Genomic DNA, 26,141 nt, shown 5'->3' with positions numbered 1-26,141 from the left:
TGTGAAATCGCGATTCATGCTTAAAAATGATCTCTTCCACTTCGACATACTCACAATATAAACCAACGTAAACAAGACCCGATATCCTCGCAACGCATGGCCAAAGCTCGTACCAATTTTATCACATACCTATATATGGCTTCAGCTCTGATATAATTGTAGTTGGTCTTGCCATAACCTTCAATGTCAATAACCGGGCGAGATGGCCGTGCGGTTAGGAGCGAACCCCACTGTCGACAGCCCTGAATATGGTTTTCCGTGGTTTCCTATTTTCACACCAGGCAATTTATGGGGCCACGGCTGCTTCCTTCCCATTCCTAGGTCGCCATAAGACCTATCTGTGTCGGTGCGACGTAATGCAACTAGCAAAAAGAAAAAAAAAAGTCAACAATATTAGGAAGGCCAATGAATGACCTACTACCTCACTGAAGTGGTGGTGGAAGTGGTGATTATTGTTTTAAGAGGAAGTACAACTGGGCAACCATCCTATATTAACACTAATCAGAGCGAAACAATGAAAGTGATCCGACATTTCGAAATATGGAGATATCACCCAAAGAAAGACAAGGACCACGAAGGACGTGAAAATGAAAGCGTTTCTAGGCCTCAAATGCTCTAATATCGTTAGGGTCGAAAAAAACAAGAGTTTACCAAGGGAGGTCGGATAGGATAGAAGAAAGTGAGGAGGCTGACACAAGTACTTAGAAGTCAGGACTCAGCTAAGAGCCCCGTTGTTGCCTACCCATACTCCAACGTTTAGACACCTAGGCCCCTTTTAGTCGTCGTTTACGGCAGGAAGTGGGCAACATGGGTGTAAATTCTACCGCCCCCAACCATAGAGGGCTGCCACATTGAGGTCGGCTAAAATGTCACGGGGAATGCAATTTTGATTTCATAGAGAGATAATATAAATAGGGTATACATAAACGTATCGTTCATAGGAAGGTAGCTTAATATAAAATGCACTTATGCTCATACGTTTTTCATTGAATTCTAATGTATAACAAACGTATCTTGTAATATCCGAATTGCTGTTTGGTCTGTCAAGGATCTAAAGCCAAATAAATAAATAAATAAATAAATAAATAAATAAATAAATAAATAAATAAATAAATAAATAAATAAATAAATAAATAGGTGAACGATGCAGCCATTAACTAGCTCGGCTAGGCAACCCCATATAACAATACGGTAATTAATTTTTTGGTAAAATTCAGGCTCATCTAGTAGCTGTCTACTCGCAAATACATTTAGTCACTTACACTTTGTTAAATATTTATTCACTGCCCCAAGTAGGTAACCCCTTTAACAGTAGTTCAGTTTTGATTAAATTTTTACTTATTTGTATCATTTACTGTTTGTTAAATATTTGTGTCCTTAAACGGAGAATAACTGAATTTGGTGGTGGTGATTAGTATTTTAAGAGGTACTGAATTAGGCCTAGATGTCATGACTGTAAATACTCCTTGTGAATGTAAAGATTTTAATGTGAGGAATACTGTTTGTTGCAGACGGTCATTCCAACCACCTAAACCTGTTCAACAACCGACAGCAAGCGAAGAAGAAGCGCAAGTCGCGGACGGCTTTCACCAACCATCAGGTCTTCGAGTTGGAGAAGAGGTTCCTCTACCAGAAGTACTTGTCGCCGGCAGACAGGGACGAAATTGCGAGTCAGCTAGGTCTGGGCAATGCCCAGGTCATCACCTGGTTCCAGAACCGCCGTGCCAAACTCAAGAGAGACATGGAAGAGCTTAAAAATGGTGTTTAGATATAATGTAATCGTGGATCAAACAGTTGTGCTCTCAACCTCGTTACCAACTTAAGTGCAAAAGTACTGTCAAAAACAAACTGCAAACTCCACAGTTTTTCGATTGAATACTATCTATGGCAGTGGTTCGTAATTATTTTTTGACCTGACTTCCCACCCTTCTTTGTAAGTTCTGCAAATTCCATGCCCCCTCCCCTCCCCCACCATACCGTTATTGAAGATATTTTGTTCTCGGTATGTTTGAGAACAGTGTAGAATAAGTGAGAGGATTTCACATTTATAATAGCAAGTATACCGTAGTAACAAAAGCTAGGTTGTACGGCTGAAACAAAATGTACATTTAAATACATGAAAATAATCGTGTCAACAAAGTGTCAATATTTAGTTGCTTTTCAAATCCAAAATGTTGGCGTGATGAGAAATTTGACTTAATAAATTCATTCATTCATTCATTCATTCATTCATTCATTCATTCATTCATTCATTCATTTATTCATTCATTCCACTAACATTAATTTACCTGGAAAAAGAAAACAAAACAAATTGCCTGTAAGAGTTGGTTCTGAGCTTCATTACATAGACACTCAGAAACCAAACTGGAAGGGACATGTAGGAATAATGGACAGATTGAGGATAATGACAATAACTTATATGCCCGCTGGTAGCATATCTATTGGACGTCCTCCAAGGCAAAGTCAAGTCTACTAAAAAAATAAATTAAAAAAACCCTCTCATTTCGAACAAGTCTTGATTGCGCAAGTATATTTATTAATATAATAGTAACGAAATGAATAGATTGCATATTGTTAATCTATTATACGTTAAGTGGAACATACGCAGATCGATAATAAAAGGGTGTGCTGAGCCACACCATATAAAATAAGTTAATAAATAAAAATAATAATAAATAAGGTTCAAACATTTCACGCAGTGAGTACATCAGATGAAGGTAAACAGGTCACAGTCCTTCTAGGCATGTTCTTTTATAATCCCACAAAGAGAAGATGACTCTGAAAACGTTCCAAATACATCTGTATGACCTCTAAAATATTCATGTTCATCTTAAGAAATGTGAAAAAAATTACAATACAAAATTATTTCGTAACTCGTTTAAAAATAGATTAATTTTTATACCCTTAATATACCCAAGTCAGAACTAATTCATTTTTTTAATACTGTTTCCTATTACTAAGTATTCATTTGTTCTGAATAGATTGTCTTTTATTTAAAAATTAAAATCCAAACTTAGGTGGAAAATGGGCTCTTACAAATGCCAAACCGTTCTAAAATTGACTATGGGATCCATACCAAATCTTTAATTCCATGTCACCCTCACTGTGGATATTTTATGCAATGTAGCATGCAACGAATACCAAGAAATACTTTAATTACTTTTGGTGTAAGAAGAAGTTACAATTCTTCGTCCTTCTCTCATTGGTAATACTGGCTGGTAGTCTACACAATGCTGCACACTCGAAGGAAGTTTCAGGGAAGTACTCCTGCAAGTATGTTGCTGGGATTTAAGGCCCTTACAACTGTATATCACTGTTCCCTTCACACTACTCCCACTCAATTGTCCTTCTTTGAGTTTTGTTTGAACTACATTATTAAATTCAGTTTGTCTTCGGATATTTATTTTTCTTTTTGTCATTTGTCAAATATCAGTTCAAATGGACTGATATCGTTGGGTTCTATTCTTCCAAATTCAACTGTCCTGGGTATAAGAGTGTTTATTTTTAATTTCACTCTTCTATGCAATTGTAATATTGAAATGATTAAACCTTCATTTCAGTTGAACTACGATTACATATTATTTCATATTGTTACCTCTGTTCTATTTGCGGAATTTTATAAAAATCGGCCTCTTATTAAAGTGCGGCCCGCGACCATGCCTAAGGTTTCCAATGTGGCCCTCGATCCCTTACAAATTGGAAACCCCTGTTCTAGAAACACCGAAGCAGCCTGATGCGTACAGCTTCATCAACTGAGTTCACTGCTTACCTACCGTTTTATCTCTTCATTTCCGAGTACCCTACTGGCATTGTTTCCACCTGATTGTATCAGCAATAATTCTCACTACTTTCATTCACATTACTTCCAGCGTAATAAGATATCCTGAGTCCACCCATTTCCACTCCCGAACAGCAAAGTTTGTCTGAAAACAAACTGATGTGAAGAAAGTTTCGCCTAAGAACTGACTTCCTTCTTCCTTCTGGACCTTTATGTTTTCTTGTATATACATCAATGATATGTGTAAAGTGGAATCAGAGATAAGGCTGTTTGCAGATGATGTTATTCTGTACAGAGTAATAAATAAGTTACAAGATTGTGAGCGGCTGCAGGGTAACCTCGATAGTGTTGTGAGATGGACGGTGGGCAATGGTATGATGATAAACGGGGTTAAAAGTCAGGTTGTGAGTCTCACAAATAGGAAAAGTCCGATCAGTTTTAATTTTATTACTGCGTTGATGTTGTGAAAGTTCCTTTTGGCGATCATTGTAAGTACCTAGGTGTTAATATAAGAAAAGACCTTAATTGGCGTAATTACATAAATATGATTGTAAATAAAGGGTACAGATCTCTGCACATGGTTATGAGGGTTTTTAGGGGTTGTAGTAAGGATGTAAAGGAGAGGGCATATAAGTCTCTGGTATGACCCCAACTAGAGTATGGTTCCAGTGTATGGGAGCCTTACCAGGATTACTTGATTCAAGAACTGGAAAAAATCCAAAGAAAAGCAGCTCGATTTGTTCTGGGTGATTTCCGACAAAAGAGTACTGTTACAAAATGTTTCAAAGTTTGGGCTGGGAAGACTTGGGAGAAAGGAGACGAGCTGCTCGATTAAGTGGTATGTTCCGAGCTGTCAGTGGAGACATGGCGTGGGAGGACATCAGTAGACGAATAAGTTTGAGTGGTGTGTTTAAAAGTAGGAATGATCACAATATGAAGTTAAAGTTGGAATTCCAGAGGACAAATTGGGGCAAATATTCGTTCATAGGAAGGGGAGTTAGGGCTTGGAATAACTTACCAAGGGAGATGTTCAATAATTTTCCAATTTCTTTGCGATCATTTAAGAAAAGGCTAGGAAAACAACAGATAGGGAATCTGCCACCTGGGCGACTGCCCTAAATGCAGATCAGTAGTGATTGATACAGAGTGGCGTTGATCCCAAATATGAGGTCAAGGCATTAGTTTTGCTACACATTGATTCTGTTTCCCTTAGTACTACGATGCTGGGAGAATGCTGTACATAACCTAAATACCTGAAATGATCGTTTGTGTAAACGACCTGTAATGGATTCGAAAAACTGTGGACAGTAGAAGGGTGATTTTTTGAACAATGGTTCACTCTTAAGAACTGATAGGTCATTATAACCGAACATGTCAATCAGCTTGTTTCCATCGCGTACACCGTTTGTAGGTGAAATTATAAAAGCTATTTCTCTATAACATGTCTCTCACGAACCACTCTAATATACTAAATGTTAATACTCTCACCCAAGAAATCTGATTCAAGCAACTTAAGTATCCAAAGAAAATACACTGACTGACAGAGCAAATGCAACACCAAGAAGGAGTGGTTCGAAAGGGATGAAAGTTGGGGAAAAAACAGAGACGGCACGGACGAATATTTGATGTTTATTTCAAACCGATATGCAGGTTACACAATGCGCACGGCATCGACTCAGTAGGATGTAGGAACACCGCGAGCGGCGATCCACGCAGAAACACGTCGAGGTACAGAGTCAATAAGAGTGCGGATGGTGTCCTGAGGGATGGTTCTCCATTCTCTGTCAAACATTTGCCACAGTTGGTCGTCCGTACGAGGCTGGGGCAGAGTTTGCAAACGGCGTCCAATGAGATCCCACACGTGTTCGATTGGTGAGAGATCCGGAGAGTACGCTGGCCACGGAATCATCTGTACACCTCGTAGAGCCTGTTGGGAGATGCGAGCAGTGTGTGGGCGGGCATTATCCTGCTGAAACAGAGCATTGGGCACCCCCTGAAGGTACGGGAGTGCCACCGGCCGCAGCACATGCTGCACGTAGCGGTGGGCATTTAACGTGCCTTGAATACGCACGAAAGGTGACGTGGAATCATACGCAATAGCGCCCCAAACCATGATGCCGCGTTGTCTAGCGGTAGGGCGCTCTACAGTTACTGCCGGATTTGACCTTTCTCCACGCCGACGCCACACTCGTCTGCGGTGACTATCACTGACAGAACAGAAGCGTGACTCATCGGAGAACACGACGTTCCGCCATTCCCTCATCCAAGTCGCTCTAGCCCGGCACCATGCCAGGCGTGCACGTCTATGCTGTGGAGTCAATGGTAGTCTTCTGAGCGGACGCCGGGAGTGTAGAGGCCTCCTTCAACCAATCGACGGGAAATTGTTCTGGTCGATATTGGAACAGCCAGGGTGTCTTGCACATGCTGAAGAATGGCGGTTGACGTGGCGTGCGGGGCTGCCACCGCTTGGCGGCGGATGCGCCGATCCTCGCGTGCTGACGTCACTCGGGCTGCGCCTGGACCCCTCGCACGTGCCACATGTCCCTGCGCCAACCATCTTCGCCACAGGCGCTGCACCGTGGACACATCCCTATGGGTATCGGCTGCGATTTGACGAAGCGACCAACCTGCCCTTCTCAGCCCGATCACCATACCCCTCGTAAAGTCGTCTGTCTGCTGGAAATGCCTCCGTTGACGGCGGCCTGGCATTCTTAGCTATACACGTGTCCTGTGGCACACGACAACACGTTCTACAATGACTGTCGGCTGAGAAATCACGGTACGAAGTGGGCCATTCGCCAACTCCGTGTCCCATTTATCGTTCGCTACGTGCGCAGCACAGCGGCGCATTTCACATCATGAGCATACCTCAGTGACGTCAGTCTACCCTGCAATTGGCATAAAGTTCTGACCACTCCTTCTTGGTGTTGCATTTGCTCTGTCAGTCAGTGTAATTCTGTGAAGTTCCTATTTACCGGTCAGCATAATGATGAACAAATGTAGCAAAAGTGTACGAACACGCTGTGCGTACCACACATCTTCGTATCTACAGTGGGCAGTGATGTGGAGCGGTCGCGTCATATGCAGATGGAGTTCCCATCTGACTTTTCAAGTGCTACAATATGGAAGTCGTATTTTCTTGATGTCACTGCAGTCTCTGGCATGTTGATTTCATATCCAGAGTTTGCAAGTATGCAGTAGGTATGTGAATTAGTAAAATGAACAGTCGAGTGGTATGCTGCACTTTTTAAAAGAAAGATGCATCCTGACTGGAAAACATTTGTAATTGTCCTTCGATATCTGAGGCAAACAAGTTCTTTGGAAACGTTCAGTGTGTTCACCTCCGGTCGCGGGTTGGGGTAGTGAACCACAAAAAAAATGTACATATCAACATCTCCTGTTTAAATTTTATTTGGTATCACTTGAGTACGGTTTAATAAGAGTGATTTTCTATGCTATTTTGTGCAATAATAAGGTTTGCGAAGACAAACTTTCACTCCGTCATTGAATGTGGCTGCTGATGATAAAACCAAATCCAGTATCAAGAGCGTCTCTTGTGAAGTCCGAAAGTTACAGATCGAGCTCCGTTCGGCTCTCGAACAAACAGACTCACAGTTTGGTATCTCTGTATTATTTAAGTTGCTACTGTGCCATAACCCTTTTGTGTGGAGACAAAATATATTTCTTGAATACTGTATAAGACGCTGCGCCATGCCTATTGTCTATAGAATCACCTGCGTCTGTTGTTTCAACAGTTGTTGCATGGACCTGAAATCACAAGATACTCTAGGAAAATCGGGACTTCCCTGTATTCTCATCGTAAGATGTTTGGGTATAATCAGTAGAATGATGTTCGAACGTTGTGCTTTATTTTAAAATGTCTGCAATTTATATTATGTCAACAGCAACTCCATCTTATCCTGAACAAAGATGTTTTATATTTCATGGAATAGTCTTCTGCTTATCCCTATGTTGTTTGAGAACGATGAAGGAGAAATAATTATTCAGAGCTCATTGAGTTTCAGTGTAAGATAAGGTGGTTTTCTCTTCTCTGAATGTGTAGGAATCATGTTGTATCAATATCACTTTCACTATCATTAAGCAATAAAGAAGAAATACCATTTAAATAAAGCTCCCTTCATTTTCATTCCTTCCACTGCATTAACAAATCTCTATGAGATCCTTATTCTTATTTCTAGCACTGTGAAGAGTTTCAACGAGATGATAAAGACTCAATTACCTGCAGCCTGAACAATAATACAGCCTACATAATATAAGTTAACGACATAAATTATATCTTTCCAAATAAAAAAAGCAGTATTATTTTTCATCTTTTACCTCAGAAAGGTAAGGATATACACCATTCGCCAAGTCTAAACCTATTCATGAGGAAAAAAGAGTCCTATGAAACCGTGAACTGGAATCTCAAGTAGGCCTACTAAGTGATAAAAAAATGTAGATACCTACTAGGAAGACAAACGGGTCATCGTTTAACTTTACAAAGGTCGAAGGAAAATATTAGAGTAAATACGAAGGTTGGGGAAAAAGTCATGGCAATTATTTTTTTCTTGAAAATACCAGTCTGGTTTAAAAATGTGACATATACAGACGAAAGGACAAGGTGTTAACTGCATGTGTGGACAATGAACAGCACTGAAATATCGCAACACACTAATTTATAACGGTAGTATACAGGGCAATATGGCCTTCCCGATGCAAAAAGAATGAGAACACAGTACACATAAAGTTGGCATGACAAACCTGGGCCTAAAGACCCTCAAAGTAGTCCCCTACTACTGACACCACACGCTGCCAACGATGTGGGAAGCGCTGAATACCATCTGCCTCAGCATTTGCAGCACCATTTGTGAATCGGGTCACCTGTTGGAACACAGAATTAGCAAATGTCCTCTCGTATCGCAAACCGCCTACCACGTAGTGGTTCCTTAATATTTCGAAAGATCAAAGTCACAGGGCAAAATATCGGGAGACTACGGTGGGTGCTCCAATTATTCCCATCCCCAACGTTGCAGTAGCTACCCTACACACTCTGCTTTATGTGGTTTTGCATTGTCGTGCAGGATTATTGCACTGTCCACAAGATCCGGACGTTTCTCCCGAATGCCACGTCGTATCTATCGCACCAGGAAGTCCCTGTAGTACTGTGAGGCCACTGTTCTGCCATGTGGAACAAAGTGGAAAAATTTGACACCCCTGACGTCATACGCGACGATCACCATCAATTTCACTGCCTCCTTGGTGATCCAGCACGTCGCCACTCCGCGGACAGACGTTTCAGTTATGGTTTGTATGCCCTGGCCAAAATGTCATCGATGGCGATTATTCGTGACAATAATTGATCGCCGTCCTGTTGCCAGCGTGCAAGGTGGTCGGAGCATATTGCATAGCGCACCCACCTTTGAACTTCCGTCAGTGCATGCAGTACCCACCGCGATACGATTTTGCGCAGTCGCAGCTCATTACGCAATATCCAGTGGACAGTACGTTTCTCGATGCCACTTGCCCTCTCTAACTCCAGTAGCGTCCATCGTCTGTCTTCATCCCAGGAGCTGCTCGATGGCGGCACGGGCCACGTCGGTCCGCACACTGACAGGTGGTCCCGAACGTTGCTCATCACTGGTTGACAAACGCCCTTGCTGAAACTTTCCTACCCTGCGTGCTACTGTACTGTATGGTAGGGTATTATTCCCAAGGGCTTCAACTAATTCACTGTGACATTCCATCGCATTTCTCCCACGGAGAACGGCTATTTTGATGTAAGAGCGCTGCTCACCACGGGTTACTTTCATCGCGCACGACACTCCAACTGACTAAAAGCACAGACCTCGCTGCGCTACTACCAGTTATCACAGAGCCATATGTTGTTCTGCATACACTCTATGTCTGCAGAACTTCCACACGACACATATTCGTACGTTTGTGATCCGTTCACATATCTGCAAGAAAAAAAATAGTTGCCATGACTTTTGCTCCAATCCTCGTATATATGTAAAACGGCAAAGTGTAGCAAAATAGTGAAGCAGGGATGCCATTTATCGCCATATTTATTTAGTGTATCTTTTGATAAAGTGGTTAAAACCATAAAAAATTCGAAATTTATGAAATGATGGCAGACACAGAAAAATAGATTAATCGAACATTAGACATTAAACACTGCACTGCCTAAATAGAAACTGAAAATAAATGTTAGTTAAACCAAACCTAGAGTTATGAGTAAGAAACATAGAGAAAGTAATGCTATTGTTAGAAATGGCAAAATTTGAACAAAGGAAGACTTTTTTTTCTTGGGAAACATTACCACTAAAGATGCACCAAGCAAATCAGCGGAAAAGCAATGACGGAAACACCCTTCAACAAAAATATGATATATTAACTGTAACTGTTTGTGAATACAAATAAACAAGATTCAAATATTTAAAAATATACACATAAATAAAATTACTCAAAAACTTAATAAAATACTTGAAATAAAGTGTAAGAGAGGACCATGAGTCCTAACTTCGCCACTACAAATAAAGGCAAATATAATATAATATAATAATAATTAATCGAAATGTCCGTAGTATGTGCGCCAGAGTTCACCAGAATGGATCCCTCGAATTTAGATACAGCATGATAATTCTTTATCTCCCAGGGCGTGTGCATAATGCTACATACTGGTACATCTGCTTCAGGCCTTACCTAACCTTCTGAAAACGACTAGATAGGTAGACTCTGCACCTAGGTTTATCAATAACTCCACTGATTATAAAATATCGAACTATATTCTCAATAAAATCCTTGCATGAGCACCTCATCAACACACCAAAATACACTTATAACACACAAACAAAATATTACTGGGATACTCCATATTTACAACAACAACAACAACAACAACAACAACAGAGAAAACAGTGGGAAAACGAAAGCGAGAACTAAGCTACCATTTGTAGTCAGTCCGTAGAACAATGTACATATATGTAGATAAGAACCCTTCACTGACTCTGTATCAACACGACTTGCCGATAATATCACACAGATACTGTACCTCAGAATACTGTGTTCACTGGCTTTAACACTTGTGGTAAAGATATATACACGCTTGTCGATCCTGAACATAAATTATGGAAAGTCTGAGATAGCTTTCACCAACATATAATACCAGGCCGCCACAAAGTGATATAATACTCAATGCGTGAACACAGACTACGTTCCACGAACGTTTGAAGTCCAGTCCAGTATACAGCAACCGTGTCACTACCGTACCGTGTATCCAGTTTCACTCCCGTATCGTGTCAGCACTCCTTCATTCCCGTACAGTGTGTCTGGTTTCGTGCCGTATGATCAACCTTTATAGACATCAGCATTCCCCTTCCTCTCACATGATGCACCTAGATTGATCCTGGCCAGCCAATCATGCGTGTATCCTCTAGTCAAGACCATGCCGTAAACTTCTTCTTCGTCCCAAGAAAATAACAAACTCTGGGGTGTTTCACATGAGTCATAGAACTCTCCGAGTACAACAACAAGCTCATTTCATCAAACACTGGGGTAGACACATGACTCATCCAAATGTTTCAAGTTAAAAATAGCAATGTTTTCCAAGCCGTTTGTACAAAACAAATTACTCATACCTACCATATATGGAGACCTCCCAGCTTACAAATATTAATGACAAAATATACAATTGAAATGCAGATAATAATATTAAATCGAATACTGACAATAATATCTCTCACTTCTACATATATATTGCGAGTGTGTGATATATGTACTATCACATAGCGCCCCGTTGGTGAACCGATGATAGCATATATTATGTTTCATCATAAAACAGACTTTCATGAAGAACATAACTGGACACTTAAATTACTGTAATAATGATATATACTGATTCCTTTGGTCCACTCTGAAGGATACCTACATTCCTTACCTATCAGCAAAATTTCATGAGATCTGTCTCTTGGGTCGTGTCGGGTTCTTCGTCACTTACTGTGGTAAAGGTAGAGTTCAGTAACCCTAATCTATCTACTCAAATGAAAGGTCTTATTCATAAAATATTTGTAGTTTTATTTAGGAAAAATTTTACTGAGGAAACTAATAATTTGAAATCCATGTATAATTCGGACTCTCTCTTGTCCATTCTTCCACAATCAGTTTTACACTTAGGGGCCGAACGCTGGTTTGAGCCGTTGACTTAACTGCCTCATGGGCATCCTTACTAGAAACCATTGTCTCAATTATTAAATAGAGAAAGAAAATCTGGAAATCCTATAATTCGGCTTCCATGTGAGACTACATGTACCATCATAATGATTCTTGATGGTCCAGCCCTCGTAACACGAACTCTGGACTCTGGGTATAATTAAGGCAGTCCAATCGGTGTGTGCCACACAGTGGTTATTCGACATGGACCATTAATTGAATCGATGTGACCTGCGACTATATCATGGACCGTAATCTAAACCTTTAAGTTACTTTAAAGTCATTGTGGATGATGATCGCAAGGAAAATGATGCTACAGTGGCATATGGCCCTAATCTAAGTCCCTGAGGTTGATGACCCCATGGCCATCCAAGTTTCTAAGCTGAAGGCTAAACACACCAAAGTTTCCACTTTACTAACCCCAGCACATTTACTGCTCAATCAATCAAAGTCAAATGATGCAACAACAACGACGCTCACAATACTGTGTGGCAGTAAAGTCCATTACCTTCGGTCATCTATACGCTTCGGCTCGCCAGGTGCAGGTCTTTCTATTTGACGCCTGCAGGCGACCTGCGCGTTGTGATGAGGATGAAATGATGATGAAGACAACACATACATCCAGCCCCCGGGCCATTGGAATTAACCAATTAAGGTTAAAATTCCCGACCCGACTGGGAATCGAACCCGGGACCCTCTAAACCGAAGGCCAGTATGCTGACCGTTCAGCCAAGGAACGGACGATTTTCTCAGTCAGTTACAAGCATTGAGCTTCTACCTTATTATTGACTTCCTGAATTTCCCCGCTTTATGGTCAAACTTCTGGTTTAATCCATCTATTCTGCCATTCACAGCACTGCTTAAACTACCAATTTTATTAGACAATTCAACACTCACTGAATTTAATTCCTTACTCTGATTCTCAATCTTACTGGACAATTCCGTACTAACTGAATTTAATTCACTATTAATAAGTGTATAACATTGCTTAAAAAACTCAATTCACTCTTCAACTCTTTACACTGACTATCAATCTTACTGGATAATTCATCACTGTTACTATTAGCAACAACACTCTGATTATCGATTTTACTGTTATCACCATTTAATTCAACACTCACTGAATTTAACTCTTTACTCTGACTACCAATCTTACTGGACAATTCACCCTTCAACTCATTAAGTAGCGATTTAAGCATATTGAGCATTGAAGTCTCGCATTGATCCCCTACATTCTGAGTTTGAGACGGGTTACTAGATTCCTCACCTATCGTTGCCGATTGATATTTCCTGCTAACAGCCATTTCGCTACTCTCACTTAAATTAGATAGACTTGATGGGAGGATAAAAGTAGAACTGGCTGAGTCAGCAAAGAGGATGCATCTGGATGTGCTAGGCGTAAGTGATATTCGGGTAAGGGAAGATAACGAGGAAGAGATAGGAGATTATACTGTACAATGTACTTGACGGGTGTTAGAAAGGGAAGGGCAGAGTCTGGGGGTAGGGCTGTTTAACAGGAATACCATTGAATGCAACATAGTTTCTGTTAGGCACGTAAACGAGCGAATGATGTGGGTAGATTTGTCAATTGGAGGAATTAGAACTAGAATTGTCTCCGTGTATTCACCATATGAAGGTGCAGATGAGGATGAAGTTGACAAGTTTTATGAAGCATTGAGTGACATCGTGGTCAGGGTCAAGAACAAGGATAGAATAGTGCTAATGGGTGATTTCAATGCGAGAGTTGGGAATAGAACTGAAGGATACGAAAGGGTGATTGGTAAATGTGGCGAAGATATGGAAGCTAATGGGAATGGGAAGCGTTTACTGGACTTCTGTGTTAGTATGCGTTTAGCAGTTATGATGGAGGCTAAGTGTACCAGATCCATAATAGACTATATCTTAACCGACTTCGAATTCAGGAAATCTGTTAGGAATGTACGAGTTCTCCGGAGATTTTTCAATGATACAGACCACTATCTGACCTGTAGTGAACTAAGTATCTCTAAGCCTAGGGTAGTGTAAGTGAAATCCGTCTGCAAACGAATAAGTGTAGAAAATCTCCAGGACGAGGAAATTAGACAGAAGTACATGGATATGATTAGTGAGAAGTTTCAAACAGTAGAGAGTAAGCAGGTTCAGGATGTAGAAAGTGAATGTGTGGCATACAGGGATGCTGTAGTAGAAACAGCAAGGGAATGCCTAGGAACAACTGTGTCTAAAGATGGGAAAAGGCGAACATATTGCTGGAATGATGAAGTGAGAGCAGCTTGGAAATGCAAAAAGAAGGCTTATCAGAAATGGCTCCAAACAAGGGCCGAGGCAGACAGGGATTTGTACGTAGATGAAAGAAACAGAGCGAAACAAATAGTTGTTGAGTACAAAAAGAAGTCGTGGGAAGATTTTTGGCAATAACCTGGAAAGGCTAGGTCAATCAGTGGGGAAACCTTTCTGGACAATAATAAAGAATCTTAGGAAGGGAGGGAAAAAGGAAATGAATAGTGTTTTGAGTAATTCAGGTGAACTCATAATAGATCCCAGGAATCATTAAGAGGTGGGGGGAATATTTTGAACATCTTCTCAATGTAAAAGGAAATCATCATGGTGGTATTGCGAACAGCCAAGCTCATGGGGAGGAGGAAAATGAAGTTGGTGTAATTACGCTTGAGGAAGTGGAAAGGATGGTAAATAAACTCCATTGTCATAAAGCAGCAGGAATTGATGAATTTAGACCTGAAATGGTGAAGTATATTGGGAAGGCAGGGATGAAATGGCTTCATAGAGTAGTAGGATTAGCATGGAGTGTTGGTAAGGTACCTTCAGATTGGACAAAAGCGGTAATTGCACCTATATATGAGCAAAGGAACAGGAAGGATTGCAACAACTATCGAGGTATCTCATTGATTAGTATACCAGGCAAAGTATTCAGTGACATCTTGGAAGGGAGGGTGCGATCAGTCGTTGAGAGGAAGTTGGATGAAATCCAGTGTGGTTTCAGACCACAGAGAGGCTGTCAGGATCAGATTTTCAGTATGCGCCAGGTAATTGAAAAATGCTACGAGAGGAATAGGAAGTTGTGTTTATGTTTCGTAGATCTAGAGAAAGCATACGACAGGGTACCGAGGGAAAAGATGTTCACTATACTGGGGGACTATGGAATTAAAGGTAGATTATTAAAATCAATCATAGGAATTTATGTTGACAATTGGGCTTCAGTGAGAATTGATGATAGAATTTCTTGGTTCAGGGTACTTACAGGGGTTAGACAAGGCTGTAATCTTTCACCTTTGCTGTTCGTAGTTTACATGGATCATCTGCTGAAAGGTATAACATGGCAGGGAGGGATTCAGTTAGGTGGAAATGTAATAAGCAGTCTGGCCTATGCTGACGACTTGGTCTTAATGGCAGATTGTGCCGAAGGCCTGCAGTCGAATATCTTGGAACTTGAAAATAGGTGCAATGAGTATGGTATGAAAATTAGCCTCTCGAAGACTAAATTGTTGTCAGTAGGTAAGAAATTCAACAGAACTGAATTTCAGATTGGTGACACAAAGCTAGAACAGGTCGATATTTTTTCAAGTATTTAGGTTGTGTGTTCTCCCAGGATGGTAATATAGTAAGTGAGATTGAATCAAGTTGTAGTAAAGCTAATGCAGTGAGCTCGCAGTTGCGATCAGCAGTATTCTATAAGAAGGAAGTCAGCTCCCAGACGAAACTATCATTACATCGGTTTGTTTTCAGACCAACTTTGCTTCACGGGAGCAAAAGCTGGGTGGACTCAGGATATCTTGTTCATAGCTAAGTTAGAAGTAACAGACATGAAAGTAGCAAGAATGATTGATGGTACAAACAGGTAGGAACAATGGCAGGAGGGTACTCGGAATGAAGAGGTAAAGGATAATTTAGGAATGAACTCGATGGATGAAGCTGTACGCATAAACCGGCTTCTGTGGTGGGATCATGTGAGGCGAATGGAGGAGGATAGGTTACCTAGGAGAATAATGGACTCTGTTATGGAGGGTAAGAGAAGTAGAGGTAGACCAAGACGACGATGGTTAGATTCAGTTTCTAACGATTTAAAGAGGTATAGAACTAAATGAGGCCACAACACTAGTTGCAAATCGAGGATTGTGGCGACATTTAGTAAATTCACAGAGGCTTGCAGACCGAACGTTGAAAGGCATAAAAGTCTATAATGATAATGTATGTTGATGTGGTGGAATTCTTTTGACTTTTCTTATCCTGATTCATAGTACCAGAAACTTTAACAACCTCTCTATTTCTTAATTTTTTAATACTCGACTCACTACAACATTTCTTCATACTCGAACATACATATCACGTACATATAAAACACTTCACTGACATAGTTTTCAGAATTCCATCCACACCTGACAAGTGCACCTAAGCTCATAAGCCTAACAGATGTACCAATCATTCAGCCCCACGTTTGGCAGCGAATTGTAACTGTTTGTGAATACTAATAAACAATAATAAAATATCATAAATAAAAATATATAAATAAATCATATTACTCAAAACTTAATAAAAAAACTTGAAATAAATTAAATTAATAAACATAATTAATTGGAATGGCCGTAGTATGGGCGCCAGAGTTCACCAGAATGGATCCCCTGAATTTAGATAGAGCATGATAATTCTTTATCTTCCAGAGCGTGTACATAATGCTACGTACTGGTACATCTGCTTCAGGCCTTACTTAACCTTCTAAAAGCGACTAAATAGGTAGGAACTGCACCTAGGTTCATCAATAACTCTACTGATTATAAAATATTTAACTATATTCTCAATAAAATCTGTGCATGAGCACCTCATCAACACACCAAAATACACTTACAACACACAAACAAAATATTACTGGAAGACTCCATATTTACAACAACAACAACAACAACAACAACAACAACAACAACAACAAAGAAAACAGTGGGAAAACGAAAGCGAGAACTAAGCTACCATTTGCAGTCAGTCCGTAGAACAATGTACATATATGTAGATAAGAACCCTTCACTGACTCTGTATCAACACGACTTGCCGATAATATCACACAGATACTGTACCTCAGAATACTGTGTTCACTGGCTTTAACACTTGTGGTAAAGATATATACACGCTTGTCGATCCTGAACATAAATTATGGAAAGTCTGAGATAGCTTTCACCAACATATAATACCAGGCCGCCACAAAGTGATATAATACTCAATGCGTAAGCACAGACTACGTTCCACGAACGTTTGAAGTCCAGTCTAGTATGCAGCAACCGTGTCACTACCGTACCGTGTATCCAGTTTCACTCCCGTATCCTGTCAGCACTCCTTCATTTCCGTACAGTGTGTCTGGTTTCCTGCCGTATGATCAACCTTTATAGACATCAGCATTCCCCTTCCTCTCACATGATACGCCTAGATTGATCCTGGCCAGCCAATCATGAGTGTATCCTCTAGTCAAGACCATGCCGTAAACTTCTTCTTCGTCCCAAGAAAATAATACACTCTGGGGTGTTTCACATGAGTCATAGAACTTTCCGAGTACAACAACAAGCTCATTTCATCAAACACTGGGGTAGACACATGACTCATCCAAATTTTCCAAGTTAAAAATAGCAATGTTTTACAAGCCGTTTGTACAAAACAAATTACGCATACCTACCATATATGGAGACCTCCCAGCTTACAAATCGATACCTTAAAGCACAGAAGTGCCAAGTCCAGATTTCTTAAATTGTGGGAAATCCAAAAACAAAGTTTCAAATTCGTGTTTCGATATGAAATTATGTATTATTCAATGGTGGTGCTGACTTTTTAGGTACAATAACCTCTCAGGAGTGTTTTCCTGATCAGTTTATGTTAGAACTTTGCATACATTCTTTCTAAATGTGATTATTTGTGCTGATGTCAGGACATGGCACAATTGAGCACTCGTTAACGCAGTTTTATTGGACATAGGGTAAATTACTGTCTTTTCTTGTAAAATTATAAACCAGGTCAGAAATTCAATAGATGATACATTTATTCATCTAAATTTAAGAATACATACATTATGGAACGTAGGATTATTACTACGAAAACCGTAAAAGTAGTTAGTGGGACATAAAGCAAATAGCATTATTATTCTCCTACATTAGAAACAACAGTATTATGGAACCATTTTTGCATAAGGTGAATACAGGTGCTATTTTCATGCATCGCGGCAAGAGAAATTGAATTTTGCACCGATTTTCTATCCAAAGGGTATTTGCTGTCCTCTAGTCCTCTTCATTTTCCACATCCATTGTTACGGCTGCCCAAACATCTTCGTCATGAACTCCCTTTGCCAAAGGGAAACTGTTGTAAAACTCCTTATATTCAGCTGGGATGACTGCAGTTTTTAACATGGTCAACAAATCTCTCTTTTTTGAAGTGATATAGGTTGCAGCTGTCTGTATTGTGATTCCATCCCATTTAATGCTCTTAGGATCAACCTGCATCTCACGGAATTCGTCCTTCACAGAATTCTTAAACTTAACCGAGCTGCTACCTTGTGTAAAGCGAAGCCACTTTATGTGTAAGCAATTGATATTTTCGTGCTTGGCATCTTTTTTTCTGTTGTGTATTATGCATTTTTCAATGAATCTAAATCGTAAACGCTGCTGTAGTCCCGTTGGTGTACAATGTAAGGGCGTGGTTTCTTTCTGGCCATTTCCATGATAATTTTGTACTCATGAGGAGTATAAATGTTTTTATGTTTTCTCACCCTTTCAATTGTGGCATGAATGGAATTGGCCTCTAGGTAACTGTGGCCACTTTCCATAAATATTAGGTTCAGCATTTTCAGATTGGGGTGTAACCTCGTATTCATGGCGTATAGTAAAACAAATGCCATGTTTAGGTTCCTGTTCTGTCCACCACACGTGTCTGCATACAGGATTAAATGCTCAACTTCTGGAGTTAGATGTGCTATGTAAGTAAGTAGACAGCTCCCGATTTCAGCACTGCCTATTTTTCCGTTGGTCTCATCCCACAAAAAGCAAGTTCCATATTTCAATGAGTCATACACTGTGAAATTATAAAGAGAGAGCTTCATTTTATAATAAATTTGGCAATCACCTGCGAAAGGGATTTGAAGTATGGCCTGAAGATCAAAACTTGGATATACTAATTTTGGGTTATCAACTGCACTTTTACTGCCTTCATCTTTCATTTCCCGAATTTCAAGTTTACGAGTGATGTGGTCTATATAGTCCTAATTGGTTGTAGTGGTTTTAGTGCGTTCTGCCTCTTTACACGTAGAGCATTGGTACTTTTTGGGAACAAAATTTGCTAATGGCTGTTCAAATTGTTTGAAAATAAATCTAAACACATATTCTGAAAAAACAACAAGAAGAAGAAAACAACACAATCAAATGCGGACTTGAAATCTCAAAGAATTGAAGTCGCTTGGACTTGGAATTTCTGTTCTCTTACAAACAAAGCACTCGTGGAGATGCCATTTTGTAATTTTGCGAATTTATACAGTTTTTGCCATAGATTTGCACAAGGAACTTGAGTGCACTTGAAGCAGCTTTCCACAAGGTTTCCTACAGTACAAATATGTCAAAATCACAAAAAATTGGACTTGGCACAATTGTGCATTAAGGTATCGAAATATTAATGACAAAATATACAATTGAAATGCAGATAATAATAATAATAATAATAATAATAATAATAATAATAATAATATTAATAATAATAATAATAACTCGAATACTGACAATAATATCTCTCACTTCTACATATATTGCGAGGGTGTGATATATGTACTATCACACATAACTAATGCTATTGTGAGAAATGGCAACATTTGAACAAAGGAAGAAATTTTGTTCTTGGGAAATATTACCACTAAAGATGCACCAAGTAAATCAGCGGAAAGCAATGACAGAAACACCCTTCAACAGAAATATGATATATTAACATGGATATGTTTAGATAATGAGGTAAGGAAGAGATTTGCCAAAACCTTAGTTTTGGGCACGTTATTATTGGACGGAAATGTAGTGAGGAGCTGAACCATAAATTCTACTCCAGAACGAATAAAGTGGCGCTGGTTTGGAAACTGTCTTAAAGAAGGGAATAATGTAGAGGGCGCAACCGGAAGGCGAATAAAGTCTTTTTAGAAGCACGCGTGTGGAGGCAAATTCGCACACTGTAGTAAGGGAACACCACCGACCATTTATTCAACGGTTCCACTAATATCAAATATTTTCAACTATGTAGTGTAGCGACTGAAGGAGCATAAGAAGCAGTGGCGAGCGCACATCAGCAATAATCTGTTGGCTCGTCCCGGAAAAAGTCCCCTACTTGATCGTAACGTTGTGTATGTAGTAAAGGGAAAGCGCCGAATATTGTCTATTGTACGCTAAGTTCTAACTCCTAGTAAAATCATTACCACTAGACATGATTCTGTATAGGCTTTTGGGCTTATGCCGTGTCAAGGAAATAAGGTGAAATTCTTTAAGTTTCCCAGAGAACTGTGATCTGCGTCCTCAGAAGAGAAGGAACCTTGACTGTCCGCGAGAAAGGCTTCTTAAACAATGACTCTTTAAAATGTAGACGTTATAATAAAAGTGGAAATGGTACGTTCATTCACCACCAGATGGCGTCATTGTTTAAGAAGCCTTTCTCGTGGACAGTCGAAATTTTCTTCTAAAGACGCAGAGCTCTGCGAAACGTAAAACATTTCACCTTATTTCCTTGATACGGCATAAGCCCAAAGCCCTATACAATATCATTGAGTTTATTTTTCGATTTGTAACACAACAAGGGGAAATACATCCCTTATTAACTCAAACCGTGGTCAAAAGAGGATGATGTGGCACCTTTCGAAGACTGAAGATGTTGACAAGGAAAAATTATGTCCATCGATGTTGTTGTCGGTGGAGTTACAGCATGGCGTGCCGGGTCCTGGGTTGATGAGTTTATGCACCATTACAGTAGGCTTTCTCAAGGGTGGCTGATTAGCAAGTATCAACCATGGGCGCGATAGTCTAAGAAGCTATGTCTACCAACATAGGTTTCATAAATTGAGGACGAACTGTCCTGCACAATAAAACAGAAGTAATGTCAAATTAATTTAGCGGTGATGGGAAAATACGAATGTGATAAGTATCTCCTCGTAACACTAATATTTGGAGAAAGAGACCCGCCTTTTCGCAGAAGGAAGGTTTGATATGAAAAAAAGGAAGAAGTCTAAAAATAAAGGAATGCTTAACCCCGGTACACGTGATACTATCGAAATTAAGAAGGATAAAACGTTGGCAAGATGATGTGATAGATGAAAGTGATGGTCCTGGCACAAATGATTTGAATCATGCTGGACTCAGCAGTGGGGTCCGTGGTTGTCATCTCATGTTCCCAAGTTAAAAGCTCCCTTTCACTCACTTCTGACAATAGATTACGTGCGTGGTCGATACTCCATGATTCCAAGTTTTTAAAATAATATCATGTATTTATTGCAAGCCTAGTGTAATCTTTCGCCCTGAAGAGATCCAAAGCTCTTACACTGATCATGACGGATCTACTGAAGATGGTGAAAAGAGCTGAAATTGGTTGAATTTAATAACACCATGAAAATTTGTGTAGACACCAATGACATATTATGAAAACGCGATGAAACGAACCAATCAGGAGGCACTCGTTTCTTCTGTCCTCTGTTCAATTTTGATTGTATGGAACCCAATTCCAAGAAAGCAGAACATGCCAAGAAAAGAATATCTGAAAGAGCTGACACAAGATTTCGTTAAACCTCGGCTGAAGGCATGTGCTGCTGCATACCTAAAATAATTTTGTCAGTTGGAGAGAAACTTTCCTCGGAATAGGAAAACATTTCTTAACAATTGCAGTGAGAGTAAAAAGGCAAATTTTCTTGAAATCCTGTTGTTTAAATTTCTAATTGACAGATTATTTCCTCAAGTGGGAACTTTAAACATCACCAATGATGTACTATAATATGTAGTGACGATGTTTCATGATATTTAGGTATGAAGAGACAAGATTATGAAATAGTGATTCCATAATATGCCATGATTTTTAAGGACAAGGATACAAGGTTTGGCAAAAGTACATTCAGTGTTTCAATATAATGAAGCTTCATAGCGAGGTATCGGTGATCTTAACACTGGTGATGAAAAGAGAAGTCATTTTCAACCTAAGTCATTTTCAACCATTAGGTTGAGTCTCCATTCCACTTTTTTTTCTTACAAAGATTTCGTTTCTGACAGTCTTCTTGGCATACCGCTAGTTTTGTACCAGGTCATAAATATTAACTGGTGTTAATTTATATAATAATATATTTACAAATCTGTTTAAATACCTGGGAGAGATTATCAGCAGCGACGGATGGATAAAGAGTCCATGGAAAATAGGAGAATTAAGTTGGAAAGGCTAAACACTGCCACCAAAGCCATTTACAACAAAAATAATCTTTCCATTAATGCCAAACTATGAAATTATGATGCTGTGGTAAAACCAGTGATTCTGTTTGGGGTGGAAACAGCAACACTAACGAACCTGGAAAAACTACTAAATTGAAAGGAGAATATTAAGGAGGATACGTCCCAAGGGCGGTAGAGGGAAATTACAGATTACGATCAAATAAGGAGATATACAAAAGAACATAAAACGGCTGCGATTCTATGGACACATGGCCATAATGGACCCAGCAAGGTTATAAAAACAAATTTTTAATAAAATTTACTACTTGAAGAGCAAGGGGGGATATGCCAAGCAGATGAAGGAAGAACTCAAGAGGTTAGGAATTACAGGTGAAGAATGTCGTGATAGAGACCAATTCAGGAAAAGTCTTTCCAACATAAACCTTCTTGTTGAAGAAAAGAAAGAGAGCAGAGGGGGAAGATGGACTGAAGAGAGAAGAGCGCAACATTCTGAAAGAATGAAGGCACTGTGGAGAAAGAGGAAGGAAGAAGGGATGATAAGAAGGAAGCGAAGTGGCATTGGCGTGGTCCTAAGTTTGGCCGATTCGCAAGAAAATATATATTATATACAGCACGATTACTCGTAATACCAACCGAAGTAAATTTTTGACGGGAATTTTCTTAGGAAAATTTGGAAATATTCCTGCCTTAGTAGGGAAAAATACTATCGACCACCTGGCGACACTGATGGGAGTTATAAAAGGAGAAACTCCATATCCATTACGCTAAAAAGGGGGATGTAGAAGATATTTTTTTTACATAAATATGTCTTATGGCTGGGGTCTCCCGAAAATTTGTGTAACGTGACAAAATGTGTGACGGAAGTGTAACCATAGCAACCGTGCTGGCAGTGATGTGAGGCATGGAAGGTTAGACAATATTACCTAGAGTAGCAACCGTGCAGGCTGTCTCTCATGACTGGTTGCCATCTGAATTTAACAGTCGTTGATGGGTGGCGATGACCAAGATACATCTTTATAATCATTTGATTTTCGCAAAGGGAAATTATTATTATTATTATTATTATTTTGGTTAGTGGTTTAATATCGCAGTCACGCATCGAAGGTTTTCTATGACGCAAGGACAAGAAGGAAACGTCCGTGGCCTTAATTAAGGTACAGTCCCAGAAATTTGTATGGTGAGAAAAGGGAAACCACACAAAAGGATTTTCAGGGCAGCCGTCGGAAGTATTTGAATCCACCACCTAGCTCGCAGCTACGCAACCCTAACTGCCCGGGCAACACTTTCAGTGGATACAGAAAAACCAGGAATGTCGTGGAAACGTGTGATTTATCATTAGGCGAAGACAGAAAAATAAGAGCAAGGTAAAAAGTTGCAAGCAATTCATTTACTGAGACCGCAACAAGAAAATACGCGAGAAGTATCAGTAACTTGTGGATGAAATACACTTCGTTGAGGTAATACCACTAAATGGGTGTTAATTTCGTGCACATATATTTCTTTTCATGTGGTTTAATCTGTACAACAGAATAAAGTTTAATAGTTTTGTAAATTGAGTGTTTATTTAATATGTACTCTCCTCGGGACCTTAGTGACCTCATGTGGGTAATTAAGGAGGAAGAATAAGTGAGAGAAACTCTACTTTAACCATAACTAAGATGTTAGCATTACAAATAGAGATAAAAAGTGCCGTATTGAAGTCTTGGTCCATGCCTGCTAAGAAAATGTACTGTATGTGCCTCTGTCTGGCGAGTAATTTTATTTACTACTACTACCCGTCCTTCGCACGGGATTTGGTAATCGATTCACGATTCATTCATGAATTTTTGCGAAGTTGCATGCCAGTATTCAAACGTTATGTGGCATATTAAATTGATATTCTTCTACGAATGCACGTGGCACAAACGTGAAGTGTGATAAAGCTGAACAAATTGGAGACAGAACGAGGACGAAAACAGAATTTTTTGAACTGTACACTTCCTGGTCCTAGGTTGTACGGAATTCTCCTTAACCCTCGGTTACATATTCTTGTTGATCTGAAACCGGCAGTGGCACATTTTATTGATTGTTTACCTTTAGGTATTTTATTACCCGCTAATTATGTGTGAAGAGAATTTGGGTAGATTTCGTTATTGTGACATTGACTGATTAAGAACTATTTTGTAGTTAAGAAGGTGTTGTTATGTGTTTAATTTCTAGTCTTATAGCTTATGTTGTTTCTCGTTAATCAAACTAATCTCGGTAAGTTCGGACATTTTCTTCATCACCACATTTCGCCGTGCCTACGCAGCTGAACTGGTACTTAAACGGCGTCCACAACTCAGCGATAGCGGAAGCTATGCTGGACGCTAATCTTGGTTGTTTTCGATTATTCATGTACGTCATTCCCTCCCCTAAGTTTGCTAGAAGGTGTTTTACTCCTCCAGTGTCTTTTAGAGATAGTAATTCGTATTTGTACGAAGTATGGTTGAGAGCTATTCTGGAAGATACTATACACATGTACGTCTACAATTTTGGTAATTTTCTCTTTCACACACCTTTTACTTGTAGGATTTGTATTACCTGTTTCAAATTGACTTTTCTTAATTTGACGTTGATTGATTGTTTATGAACTCTCTTGTAAATTTTTAAATTTAGAAATATTGTCATGAGTTTAATTTTATCTTTTAGCTTGAAATTATTTTGTTTTCCTTGTAGCATCCCAGACTGTCTGCGATGTAGTTGATCGCTTCAAACAACAATAACGGTAAGTTATAACGTAATGTCGCATTATAGATATGATTTACACGATTCCAAATGTCACTGGGACTGTCACTAATCAGCCGAGCGACACCGAAAATTGTGTAAACAACATTAATCTCGGTTAATATGGACATTTTCTTTATCACTCCTTCTAAATCACCATGCCAATGGGTGCTGAACTTGGACTTAAACGACATCCGGAGTGTCAGTATTCATCTCAGTGACCCCGAAAACTGCGGATATCGGCTGTTTTCGATTATTTTTCATGTCACCCCTTCCCCAAGGGGGAGTATCTTTTCGAGATAGTAACTCATATCCATATCTAATTTGGTTGAGAGCGGTGATGGGGTATGACATTCAACGTAAAGGCATCCGAAGTGTCAGCACTCATCTAAGCGACCCGGAAAACTCTGGATGCGACAGTAATATTAGTCATTTTCCATTATTTTTCATTATCATCCCCGCCGCCAAGGGTGCTAGGGGTGTCTTACTCCACGTAAGTTTTTTTCCGGATAGTATAGTAAGTCATGTGTGCACCAATTTTAGTTGAGAGCTATGCTGGAATATAACACATACATCCATAATCTCGGTGATTCTGGACATACTTTTTCACCCCTTCTAAACCTCCATTCTGACTGGGCCTGAAGTATGTCTTAAACGGCATCCAGAGTCACGGTGTTAGGGGAGTACTGCTCCCACAGTCATTGTTTGTTTGTTTGTTTGTTTGTTTGAAAGCTATGCTGGAGCATACATTCACCCACAATCTCGGTTATTTCGGATATTTTTTCACCCCTTCTCACCCCCGTGCCAATGCGGGTGAACTTGGACTTAGACGACATCTGGAGTGCCAAGATTCATCCCAGCGACCCCGAAAACTATGGATTCTACTTTAATATTGATCGTTTTCTATTACTTTTATACTTAACACCTTTCCACTCCCGCTCAGAGGGGTGCATACACATAAATCCATAAACTGG

At 39.7% G+C, this 26,141-nt stretch overlaps 1 protein-coding gene across 1 annotated transcript in view; it reads left to right on the top strand.

Moving 5' to 3' along the window:
* LOC136877543 (uncharacterized) overlaps positions 1–1,810 on the top strand; it is a 492,105-nt gene extending 490,295 nt beyond the window's left edge. Inside the window, exon 2 of the mRNA XM_067151667.2 lies at positions 1,512–1,810. Coding sequence (XP_067007768.2) covers positions 1,512–1,768 — 257 coding nt within the window. The 3' untranslated portion in view covers positions 1,769–1,810. The remainder of the gene's footprint in view (positions 1–1,511) is intronic.
* The last annotated feature ends 24,331 nt before the right edge of the window (positions 1,811–26,141 follow it).

The sequence above is a fragment of the Anabrus simplex genome, chromosome 7, assembly GCF_040414725.1.
Source record: "Anabrus simplex isolate iqAnaSimp1 chromosome 7, ASM4041472v1, whole genome shotgun sequence".
Lineage (NCBI taxonomy): Eukaryota > Metazoa > Arthropoda > Insecta > Orthoptera > Tettigoniidae > Anabrus > Anabrus simplex.
This window is presented reverse-complemented; position numbering and strand designations above follow the sequence as displayed.